Source organism: Hyperoodon ampullatus, assembly GCF_949752795.1.
Source record: "Hyperoodon ampullatus genome assembly, chromosome: 15".
NCBI classification, from domain to species: Eukaryota; Metazoa; Chordata; class Mammalia; order Artiodactyla; family Ziphiidae; genus Hyperoodon; species Hyperoodon ampullatus.
Window position 1 is genome coordinate 47105483 of NC_136928.1, and position 13384 is coordinate 47118866.

At 36.8% G+C, this 13384-nt stretch overlaps 1 protein-coding gene across 33 annotated transcripts in view; it reads left to right on the forward strand.

Moving 5' to 3' along the window:
• Positions 1–13384, forward strand: part of NRXN1 (neurexin 1) — a gene marked incomplete at both ends in the record, with an annotated part of 1144386 nt that overhangs the window by 440562 nt on the left and 690440 nt on the right. For 19 of the 33 annotated variants that reach the window (XM_079720527.1, XM_079720534.1, XM_079720544.1 and 16 more), the window contains 2 exons: positions 6802–7103; positions 10251–10412. In XM_079720527.1, coding sequence (XP_079576653.1) covers positions 6802–7103; positions 10251–10412 — 464 coding nt within the window. Of the gene's footprint in view, positions 1–6801; positions 7104–9187; positions 9233–10250; positions 10413–13384 lie in introns of all 33 variants that reach the window. The other 14 variants (XM_079720554.1, XM_079720558.1, XM_079720524.1 and 11 more) reach the window with 2 other exon arrangements.

The window sequence follows — 13384 nt, forward strand, 5'->3', positions numbered from 1 at the left end:
CTATGTGATTTGGGATTGTGTATATGAAATGCAAGATAATCAAGAACAGTAATGTAGGTCAGGTTCTTGGCTTAGGAGAATGGCCTGACATTCTTCATGTAAGTGAGAATAGTGGGACTTCTCTCTGCCTATAGACATCATTGTCCTTAGGAACTAGGGCCATTCCCTTGCAGATCCTTCACTTAGTAAAGAAGTTCAGTGAAGCTGAAAATTGTGGAAACATAGGGTCAAATTAACGAGACTTTATCCCAAGCATAGGCAATGGGAAGGGGCATTATCCTGAGAATCAATTTCTGTGTGAACTTGGGGAGCCATTTAACCTTTCTTTGTGTAATAGTCCTCTCTCTAAAGTAGAAGTCAGTAATTCTTGCTGTTGAAAAGGATCTGTTTGTTCATTCTTCCATCCAAAGACTGAATACCTTCTGCCATATGCAATTAAGTGTTTCAGTTATGTTTAAGTTCTTTTTTTGATGAGTAATTTGTTTTCTATCAGATTGAATGTTCCACCTTTGGATACCTCTCTTAGAAAGTCTTCATTATATTGAGAATACGTTTTGCCATACCTTTCATGCTTTGATTCTACTTACACCCCTGTTTCCATACAAAATGGAATTACTCTTCTAGGGGACATCCTTCCTGATGTTTCAAGATACTGTCATGTATCCCCTAAATTTTTTCTTTAGAGGGTTTTTAACACTACCTTATATAATCTAGAAGCCTTTTATCATCTTAGCATATATCCAAACGTACTCCAGCTTGTCTAAATAGGAGTGTGATAACAGGCATGAGCTGCCTAGCACTAAAGCACAAGACCGTCCCATCCCTCCTCTAAGAACTTTCATGAATGTAACCCGTGCTTACCTGGGCTTTTTTGAGTGTCTCTATCACACTGTTGATTCATGTTCTAAATCCTCTAAAGATTTGGCTTTGTTTGTTTTATCTGATGTGTCTGGGAAATCTTGTTTCCTATATACTCTTACTTGTTCAGTTGAGTAGTTTTAGACCTGAGAATAGAACTCAGTTTTATTCTCATTAAATTTAACTTTGTCAGAATCAGCTTATCCAGTCAGCACAACAAGAATTTGTACAATTTGGATTTTTTCATTGAAATTTCCTTCAGAAAATTAGATGAGCAAGAACTGTGTATTTTCATCTAAATTATTAGAGGGCTGAAAATTGAATAGGACTAATTCCAATGGCACTCTATTAGATCTCTTCCTCCAATTGTATTGCAAGAGAAAGCAAATTAATATAGAGTATTAGAAAAATGCTCCAAGCTTTTGAGCAGTTTATTTTTTAATTGTTTCTCTAATTCTATCATAGCATTTCTATGATGAATAATAGAGACTCCCTTTTGACAATGATCCATTAATCAGCACATTTGGATATGGTCCTTCAAACAATTATAATTATATCCATTGCAGCTTATATACTTTTTCTAAATCCCATGAGGTTGCTCTGGAGAGCAAATGGTATTAAGGGATATTAATATGCATTGAAAAGTTTTTAAATGCTACATAACTGGTATTATTACTGTTGCTATTATTTTCATTTTTACTAGTAAAAGTAACATTAATGGAAGTAATGTCTTGCTTGTATCACCCTATTAATCAGGAAGAAATAAACTAGTATTTAAATTATTTTTTGAAATATAGTATAAATACTAAGAAGTGCACGTATCATAAGTGTACAGCTATATGATTTTTTGCACTCTGATCACACCCATAGCCAACACCAGATCCAGAACAGAACATTGCTAGCACCCAAAAAGTCCTAACTAGTCCCTGCTTCATATCTACCAAAGGTAGCCATTACCTTGACTTACAACAGTAGAGATTAGTTTTGCTTGTTTAAAAAATTTTTATATAAATGGAATCCTAAGTATGTTCTCTTTTATGTGTGGAATTTTTTTTACTCAGTGTTATTATTCTGAGATTTATCCATATTTTTGCATGAAGTTGTAGATTATATATTCTCATTGTTGTCTAATATTTCACTGTGTAACTATACCCCAATTTATTTATCCATTCTACTATTGATTGGCATTTCAGTGCTGTTCAGTTTGAGGTTATTATGCAGAGTGCTGCTGTAAACATTCTAGTATGTTATTCTGATGATCTTTTTGTCCATTTTGTTGGATGTATCCTTACAAGTGGGGGTTACTGGGTCATAAGGTAGGCAGGTGTTTAGCTTTAAAAGATATTGCTAATTTCAAAAAGCAGTTCTCACCAGCAATACATGAGAGTTCTAGTTGCTCCACATCCTCACTAACACTTTGTGCATTTTGTCTTTTTCATTTTATTCATTGTAGTGGAATGTATTGATATTTTATTGTGGTTTAGTTTGCATTTCTCTGAATACTAATAAAGTTGAACATCTTTCCATATGGATATCCTTTTATCATGGATAAAAGTGTCTGTTCCTGTTGGTTTGGCTAGTTTTTTTTTTTTTTTTTCCCTGATTGATTTGTATAAGTTCTTTATGTATCCTGGATATAAGAATTTGTTGATATATATGTTGCTGTGAATCTAATTTCTTTTTTATGTTTATTGTTTTGGAACATTCTAGAAATGCACAAGATATTTGGGACTTACATTTTAAAATGGACATAGACCCATTCTTTAGGTGTTCAACAGGAAAGCATAAATAACTCTTCACCATGCTGTTTGGTATTTGCATATGACATAGCACAAAACAATGACAAAGACTGTATGGTAACAAATAATTGGAGGAATTATAGTCCTCTTGAAGAAAATAGAATGACTTATGTGTTCTCACATAGTACACATACTCTTTCTTGAAAAAAAACATAGCAAAAAGATTTCCCCTGCTTAGATTCATGTCTCATTTATGGTCTTTTGAGGTAATGATATATTATACAGCGTGATTTTTTCCAAAACTATGTGGGTGCATTTAATGCAAATTTAAATCATCTAAATTTGATATTAAACAATATAAAAGGAGGGATACATTTTCATTTTTAAGTAATAGGAATATGATGGTGTGAAATGTCATCAATTCTCATTTAACTTCACAGCTTTCCATCTAGTGAACTGCAAACTCTATTTACTATTTTTTTCCTTTGGCTCTGCCACATTATCTGGCAAATAAATCCTTTGTCAAGATTTATTTTGAATAAATCATATTTGGAATGATGTGAAATCACTTAGATAAAATGCTACAGCCTTTTAAGTAGATCAGACCTCTTCAAGCCCCCAAACTCTGTTATTTAGTATTTAAGGGTAGTCAGAGGCTGAATTCTAATCCTGCTTCTGTGGTTGGTGCACTTTCTGAATTTGACAGTCATTTAAACTCCATGGGCATCATTTTCTTAACAATGTAAATTAAAAGCTTGGGCTAGAAGAGGGTCTCTAAAACTCCCTTTGGCTCAGAGACCTGTTCTGAGTATTCCTTGGGGATGAAAAGTTTGCAAATATCATTTTCAGATAAGTGAATCTCAGCATATCTGGTGTATGTATACAGATATGAACCAGGATTCACTTGGCTCCCTATCATCAAATGATCAGAACAGTGAGAAGAGAGAAATGAATTGAAGGGAATTGGGAATTGTATTTTTATTGACTATGGTAACAATTTTCTAAAGACTGACACCTTTATAATATGTGACGTTCCCACGGGCTAGCATAAGGCCAAATAGTGCTTATTGCCGTTGGTCGATTTTCAGCTCATCAGCACTCTCATTAGCATTGGATAAGAATTACTATTTTTCTATAGCTTTTACAAAGCCTGGAGTTTTTCTATCTTTTCATATCATTTTTTGTCAATTTCATGGCTATGAAATAGTTTCTGAATATTATTTGATTTTTGCCTTTCCCTGAAGACTCATAGAATTGAGCATCTTTTTATTTATTCATACAGCATATACCTGTTTTTCTATGAAATTACTATACATTTATTTTGCCCATTTTCCCATCGTGCATCTTTTTTTTTAAATCGAGTTATCAGAATGCTTTGCAAATCCTGTATTGTAGTCCTTTGTAGATTAATATGGTATGAAAATATTTTCTACCAACCTAATTTAGATTCTTACTCTCTTTATGGTATTATTGATGAACCAGGTGTTCTTAATTTTAATGCAGTTGAATTTATCAATATTTTATTAGTGATTTTTGTGGCTATTTAATAAATCCTTCCATACTTCGGTATTGTAATTTCTTGTCTTACAAAAATTTTACAGACTTACCTTACTAATTTATATCTTTAGTCCATGGAGAATTCATTTTTTGTAAACAAAATGATGTAAAGATCCAATTTCACTTTATTCATGTAGATAACCAGTTGTCCCAGCACCATTTATTGACTAATCTATACTTTGCTCACTTATTTGCAATGCCTGACTTGATATAATTCATTTTCATATATGCTTAAGATTATTTTTAGTTTAATTATTATCTTTATTCTCCCCCTTTTGTCTATCCTAATGCATTATCTTTATTATCATAATTTTCTAATAATTGTTCATCTTTACACAGGAAAGTTCCTTAATCTTCTTTCTCTGGTGTACCTTAGCTATTTTGGGCTCTTTGTTTTTCTCATAGAACTTGTAGAATCAGCTTTTCGTATTCATTTTTAAAAAATCATTGAGATTTTTACTGGAATTTCATTGAATCTATAGATCTGTTTGTATGTTTAAAATATTGATTTTCCCTGGTACGTATAACCCTGCAATCTTTCTGAAATATCTTAAACCCAACAGTTTTTTTTTTTAAAGATAATTTTGGTCTTTCAGTGTATACAATTATATTTGCTAATATGATGTGGTTTTTTTTCACTTATACTCTTGATAATGCTCATGTGTTTTTCTTGTCGTCCTACATTATCTAGGACTTTAAGCACAGTATGTTGCTAGTGGGCATCTGTGTTCTGTTTCTGATCTTAAAGAGAGTATTCTAGATTTCACAATGAAGTATGACATATGCTATTTGTTTTAGATCATTTATCACATTTATTACATTAGGCAGGCAAGGAGGAAGACATCTACCATTTCTAGTGCCCACCAACTTTGCCAGATGCCTGTACAGCATTATCTCATTATATCCTGAAAGACTGGTATCACTAACCATTTTTAGAAACAGATTTTAAAAGATGCATTATTGCCCCCAGTGCAGTTAACAGTTGGCCAGCTAGGATCTAAATTCATAGTTTGGCCTGCTTTTTTTTTTTTCCTAGTATATCAGAAATATTTAGTTGTGCTGGCTCCCAATATCGAGGCACTTGCCATATTGAACTGACCAGGGAAACAAACACCTAAACTGTAAACTTTCAGAGACAAGGATTAGGTCAGTCTGGGTCATGCTGTTATCCCTAAAGACTAGCACTGGGCTTAACACTTGGGGGAATTTCAGCCAATATTTTGAGTGTTTGAATGGAAGGGACCCTCTAGTATGGATTGGGCTGTGCTTGGTGACTCTGCCTCAGAATGTGGTGGGTTTAGCTTGACCACTAGTCTTCACTAATAGTTTACTAGTAGACAGTGACTCTCCCTCAAGGATTCACTCTCTTGTGAAAGTTCTTAGGTGCTCACTGTCTTACTCAGTGCCATGCCTTGCTTACCTGTAGCTGCTTATGGTACTTTCTGTATCCAGAGAGTCAGGTCATTGGGCCTTGATGAGCTGAGACCTTGATTTGAGCTCTGATGCAAAGACATGATTTATTAGATTATTGAATGACAGTAGTCCTGAGGTAAAATCCTATTGCCAGGATAAGAGTGAGACCCCTGTTAGTATATGAACCCTCCAGTGGGCATAGTAGAGATGCTGTATTACCAGGGAAACAGGTTAAGATTCTCTAGTATCACTTATAATTCTATGTTTATAGTTTATCAGAAGCTGAGTCCAAACCATACTGTCTCATTTTTCTTGGTACAACGCCATCATTGCCTAGAAAGTTGAGGGAGCTTTTGGCTTCTACTCTTTTTTTTGGTTAAACTCGTTTAATTAGTGGGAAAAGACTGCTCTTTCCAAATAGCCACATTTCTGTTTGATCTAACATTTTGTGGGATCTACGTTGTTACTCCTAAATGTAGTAAAGACTGAGATATATAGAAGATGTTGAGACTTCATTTACATGCTGTTCCCCTGAGGATGTCCTGGATTTCCAGTCTCATAAAAGCCAGCCCTACCATCTGCTTGGTGAGATCAGGGAATGAACCAACGATCCAGCTAATGCCATTAAGCTTTCTATCACTGCCGCCTCCACCCAGGGAGAAAAAATGCCCTTGCTCTATAGGAAATCTATTTACTTCCAGACCAAATTCTATTATTTTTTCTTTGCTTTCCCCTCATCAGATCATCTGTTATGGTTTCTCAGTGGTGGAACTATTTGGCTCTTCACTGAGAAAATCTTTGAATATAAACGCCTCACTGAAAATTAAAATAACGCCTCAGTTGGATGGAGAGAATGTTGTAAACACATTGGAATCCATTGTTGCCAGCAGAGTAGAACCATCCAATATGTATTTATGGTACCTGACTCGTGCCCTCAAGATATCATAGAGCTACTTTCTCTGATCAGAGCTCTTGCAGTGATACTTAAAAATGCATTGAATTTTCACGAATGTCAGCTTTAGCTATTGCAGTTGATGGCCCAATAGCTGAGGTTTATTAAAAATATACTGCCATGTACAGTACTATTTAACTCTTTTTGACAGGGCTCTTGTCATGAATGTTAACTAGACAAAGAGTTAACTTGGGGGCTGATCAGTTATTGTTTCTGTGAAGATTTGCTAATTTACATAGTATGTTTCTTTACTTATGCATGTATGTATCTGTTTTCCTCTAGGAAAAGAAGAATACATTGCCACTTTCAAGGGATCTGAATACTTCTGCTACGACTTGTCTCAAAACCCCATTCAAAGCAGCAGCGATGAAATAACTCTGTCCTTTAAAACCCTTCAGAGGAATGGACTGATGCTTCACACTGGGAAATCAGCTGATTATGTCAATCTCGCCCTGAAAAATGGAGCTGTCTCTCTGGTCATTAATTTGGGATCAGGGGCCTTTGAAGCACTAGTGGAGCCCGTGAATGGAAAGTTTAATGATAATGCCTGGCATGATGTGAAAGTCACCAGGAATCTGCGTCAGGTAACAGCGCAGTGGATAAGAGAGTAACTGGCTTTGTTTCTCGCTACAGCTGTGTGTGTGGTACTTGAAAACCCTAACAACATGATACAGGGCTCCTCAGAGTGACTTACAAATTAGCTTTTTCTTCTTCTGAGATGAATCTTCCTGCCATACTTGAGCAGGGGCATATCTAGAAAGTTCCAGGGGCCTAAAGGCTATTTTGACACAGCGACATATGACAGTTTCCCAGAGGGCTGCAAGGTTATCCCTGCGACCTGCCCTTCCTGTGATGTGTGTGATTCTGTTGTGTTTTTAGTTTTTTGTTTATTTGATTTTAAATTATAGTTTTCATGGTGATCATTTGGAAGCATGCACATTGGGGTCATTAAATCACAGTTCCTTTTTTGTAGTTAAAAAAAAAAAGCCAACAACAGTGTGTTTGTGATTTGGGAATGTTATCATTCCCTACTCCCTCCCCACCCCAAACTCTGAAATGAGGACAAGAAGAGTCCCTGAGGGGGAAAAATGACTTTGGGGGTTTCCACATCTCCTGAAGAGTCTGCTTATGAAGATATTTTTACTTTTAGCACAGACACTTACGTTAAATCCCAAATGTCTCTGGAGAGGCCAGTTCATCTTCTAGATGCCCATTTCTATTTGATTGTATTTTAAAAAAATTCTTCCAAGTGTCTACATGTTAGGAAAATATCAATTTTTCAGTAAATCTATGGGTCCCCATATACTGTATGCTTTTAACTGAGAAATATTATTACAGTATATATATACAGATGAAAGTGAATAGATTGTCCTTTTATACTGAACATGATAAGTTTTGATTATTATTTGAAATTTTATCATATTACAACGTACCATTTTGTTAAGTGTTGACAGTGACTAATTTTTCTGCAGTACGTGCTAATCTCAAACTAATATCCTTAACATACTTGTTGTTTCTCTGAACAGTTGCAGAATGACCGGATTTTCTCTAGTTTTCCTTTACTAAAACAGCCCTCTCTTTCTGAGCTGTTAACTGTCTAACCTTTTCTTTCCCCCTTCTGAAAGGCTTAAACTATCCAAGCTAAACAAGCAAACAGGAATTTTAGGAGTGCAGATTTAGTCTAGCTGAGGCAGAAAAGTAAAAATGAAGGATTTCTTGAGACCCTCCAAGACCTTTCAGAGGCCTTAGTGTCATGGGAGGGGCCCTGCGTGCTTCACACCTGCCTTGGGGGATAGTTGCCCACCATCAGGGTAGCTGTAGACCACGGATTTCCTATAAGTGTGTCTCTTTGGTTTTCCCTTTTTATTTTTCTCTCAGATTCGCACCAAGAGGCCGAAGGCTCATTTGAGAGAAGCACAGAAGGAAGGGTGGGGCTTGAGGAGCCTACTTTCTAGATTTGCCTTTGCTCAGGTTACAAACCAAACTGTGAATTGGTAGCTCAAAGGAAACTGCAGTTATACAGCCGGGGTGCATGTGTGGCAGGACAGATTAAAAACAAATCCATTCTACTCATTCTATGTGTCAGGATCTTTGCTTTGTTTCATTGCAGTAAACTGTGACCCTAAAGTCCATCAATATGACCGAAGGAAGTTTTGGAGTTGAGCAGAAGTCCCTGTATGCTGTAAAATTGAGTAGTAGGGCAATGCCAACCGATTCCTATGAATTTGCTGGGACTGGGGTGGGCCAGGGTTGGGGAGGGATCACTTATGGGCAAAAGGCGGCAGTGGTCAGCTGATGAGCTTTAGGCCTTTGAATCCCTTTTAGACTTTTTCAATGTCTGTCAGATGTACTCAGGGAGACAAAGGAACATTGCCATATGTCTGTTTCTGTCTCATAGCAAGTTACGAACAATACTGGCAGGAAAAATATTACCTCTGTGGGAGGCCTATTTGTTAGTCTGCTTTTTTCTTGTAAAATTTTTTTGCCCTTTTTCTATGTTACTAACATGCTTAATAACTAACATGTCATTCATGGAATGTTTCATTCTACTAACCGTTACCTGAATCAAAAAATGTACTAACATGGTAGAGACCATCATATTTTTTAAGTAACGATCGTTATTCTGTTCACAGTTTTTAATTTCCTTTCTCCCCCCTTCTCCACAAAGCACTCAGGCATTGGACACGCTATGGTAAACAAACTACATTGTTCGGTAGATATCATTCTAATTGTTTCTTATTTTGGGTTTGCCGTGTGTTTTCTTTCTTTCTTTTAACTGTAGACATCATTAACAAAAGAGGAACTGCGGTTGGTACTCTTCTGCTTACTTTGACCTCCTTCTTTTCATCTGTTGTTGACCTTCTTATTTTTTACCTGTTCCTGTCAACTTCTGTTTTCCAACTCACCTGTAGGGGCATCGTTAACGTTTCGAACGTTTTGCATCCAGCTGTGGTTAACACGGGATAAGGCAAAATGGTGGCTGGCCCGAGTGACCGCAAGCTCAGCCAGTCTCGAACCATTCATGACGCATGGCATGCACCCTTGATTTGGGAATGCTGGAGATGCCACACCCACTCATCTTTCCGTCATCACAGAGCAGTTGTGTTTTCCTTTGGTTCTCCCTGTTTTCTTTCCTTTCCTTTCTGAACGGTACTGTCCCTCCTGCATGTGCACATCAGCGTGTGCTGCTTCCACTGGTTGTTTTGTTTCCCCTCGCCTTTGGCATGGACGTAGGCACTTGCATGCTGGACAGCTGCTGCTCAATAGTGCAAACAGTGACGTTGCTGGAAAGAGCTTGCGCCTTTTCTGTTAACAAGGTGCACGTTGTGATTAGTTAATAACAGACGACTAAACTTTGCTAATATGTACTACCAGCAAAACTAACCTAGGAAGCATTTTACTAACACCATTTTTGTGTCTGCTAAATAACTTTTGAGTTGCCGTAGGGATGATGCTGACACTTGTTCAATAATCAGTTAACTCTCTAACTAGTTTAGATCTCTTAGGGCTAGTTGCATAGAATCGGAGAATAAACCTCTAACAGACATGAAAATGGGTTCCGCCATAGGTCTAAAAATAAAAACCAAACAAACAGAAAAAAAAAACAAAAACAAAAAACAAAACGCAAAATGAAAAACTAAAACAAAACAAAACACAAAACAGGCATATCCCAGGATTACAGTATCTAGGTCTGAGTATAGCGTGTCCTTTCCCTGTGCTTTGTTATCTAGGTGACAATATCAGTGGATGGGATTCTTACCACAACGGGCTACACGCAAGAAGATTATACCATGCTGGGGTCTGATGACTTTTTCTATGTTGGAGGCAGTCCCAGCACAGCAGACCTTCCCGGGTCACCAGTCAGTAACAACTTTATGGGCTGTCTCAAAGAGGTAAATATCGCCGTCACCAGAATCATTCCTAATTCATGACCTCATCATTTCAGATCCAGACTGAAAGCGCCTTTGCTGAAGACCCAGAGTTTGTGGTGTCAAAGGGCACAACCTTAAATTCAATATTCCACTGTTGTTTATATAGGATTGGGGGAATGGGGGCAACTCATAGAACATTATCAAGGAATTAAGTTCCTCTTCTTTACAGTCTGTAAGTAATTCACAATTAAGATTTGCAGGGGCAGTTGTATATTAGCTATAAAAGAAAGTCAAACACAAAGAAATATTGGGTCTAGAGTTAAGCCAAACACCTTGGTCATTTCTACTTAAATGCCTTAGGTGTTATATATACAGCAGTGATTTATTTGACCATTACAGGAAAGAAGAAGAAAAAAAATAGGCTATGAGAGACCAAATGCAACAAAAACAAGATGAATCTATGTGATGAAATAATTTTGTTCCTAGATTTTAAATATGTTCTGAAGGAAGTAAAGATGTTTCATTTGTGATCCAATGAGCTCACTTGATATTTACCTGAGTGAAGCTATCAGGCTAAAAGATACCAAGAATTTCATCCCTCATTCCCAGCTGTCATTGTTGGTTGTAACTTTTGATAGGATCGGAACTTGTTGGTGTATGGGAAGAAAAAGATCAGGAAGATCTTTGGATTTCAACTTGTATGAATATTTTTCCATAACAGCTGCCTGTTTTCATTCAGGCACAACCCAGTTTCTCTTGGCTGCTAGAACCAGAAGTTCCTCTTGCATTATATGGCTGTAGTGTAATGGTACAGACCTCTAAAATATAAAATTTAATAACTTTGAATTTATTAATGATTAGCCATAGGTGGTGTTGGTAAGCAGTGATGTACTTTGGTTTATTTATTTATTGGAGTATAGCTGCTTTACAATGTTGTGTCAGTTTCTACCGTACAGCAAAGTGAATCAGTTATACATATACATATATCCCTTCTTTTTTGGATTTGGTTTATTTTAAAGAAAATATTGTAATCATATAAACTTGATTCAAGTAAGCATCAGTGAAAAACAATCAGTGCTTGAATTATCCTTACCTGTTTTCCATTTATGTAAATGTACTGGATGTTGCATTGCGCAGTATGTGAATGTATATGGAAGAGTCCTAAGAAGGATTCGAATACCCTATAGTTTTAGCAAATACAAGGAGATGCAGTTCTGAAAGGCTGAATCTAACTGTGCTTTGTGGTGGAAGGGATTGATTGCCTCCGAGAGAATAACTTTTACTTTTTACAGATACATAACATGACCCAGGACTGTGCTAAGCTCTGTGAGCATTATAAAATCCTAATAATTATGATCATTGTTATAACAGTAGGCATTTTCTGAGCTCTGATTTTGTGCCTAATGCAATACTAAGAACTTTGCAGGAATCTCCACAATATATGAAGTAATTATCTGCATTTTTCAGACAAGGAAACTGAGGTTTGGAGACGTAAGTTTCTTGAGCAAGGTCTCACGGCTAACAAGTCTGCAAGCCTAGAGCGTGATCGTGGCAGTCTGAATTCAGAGACTTGTGTGCTCTTAGCCACCATAATACACAGTGTCCTAACAGAATGTTAGAAGATTGTGTAACCCCTCAATTCTGTTACAAACAGAAACAACTTTTAGAAATGTATACTAGAAACTTCTGTGTGGTACAGTTATGCGCATTTGAGTACAAAAGAGAGTGAATGAGTGGGGATCTAGTAGACAAGGAAGATACACAGAAGAGTCAGGATGTGAGCGTCTTGAAGGATAATTATGAGCCGGGGATGGAGGACATGTTTCAGGTTGGGGAGAAGCATGGTGAAAACATAGTTAGATTTCACAACATGATGCCTGAAACCCTTTCTGGTGATAGGAATTGGGGTGGGGGCAGAATCACACCCCCAGTCATCCACACCATTTCCTCACTTTCACTATGAACAGATCAACCTACGGTCAGCCCCTAGGCCCTGTTTTATCTACAGAAAGTTAATCTTGCTGTGCACTGGAAAAAGGAAAGGGAATCCAAGGATCTCGAGCAGAAACTGGAATCTAGCTAAAGAGCCCTTTTGGGTATCCTGTAAAAATGAGAGTTTCTGCAGTGATCACCCAAGTTCAGCTGAGCCTCATTGTTTTCTGAGTTCAGTTTGGGTGAGGCAACTCTCCGTGTGTGTGAATCTTCAGTGGATTGCCTTAATCCAAATTTACAGTTTCAGATTGAACTGTACTTCAGATTAATATCTTTAATATTTAAGTATTAATGAACAGTTGAGACACTTTAGAACTCATCTCTTTTTTTAAAATTAGACTATAGTTGACTTACAATTTTATATTAGTTTTAAGTACAGCATAGTGATTCAGTATTTTTGCAGATTATACTCCATTATTGGTTATTACAGAATAATGGCTACAATTCCCTGTGCTATGTCCTTGTTACTTATGTATTTTATACTTTTTAATTGGTCTTTCAACCATAAAAACCAAGTCAGGTGATTTTCCATTTAATTGGCAACTACTGAATCCAAACAATGAGGATTCACTCAAGTTATTGTCTCTGTAGGTTTTGGATAGATACCACTCATCTTACCGATAGGGCACTTCCTACATCTCTCTCTTCCACAGCCTGGGGTATGTGTCTGGAGCAAGTCTTGCCAGTGTTTTACTGATGTATAATCTCTTACACTTTATTTCCTCCTGACACACTAGAGTGGAAGGATATGGGGACAATCAGCCTATAAATCAAAACACACTTTACTTGGAGAGGTTTTGGATGGTTCATAGTTGCCATCCAAGTCTGAGTTACTATCTATTTAGAATGCCCTGCTCTTCCTACTACTGAAATGAAATTGTGACAAAGTATCATAGATTTTGAATCAAATCACCTTACTTCAGATAGGTGAGCTCTGTAGAGTTGCTGAAAAGAGAGAAACATACCCATGTTCATTCTCACCACATCCCTCTTAAGCCCAT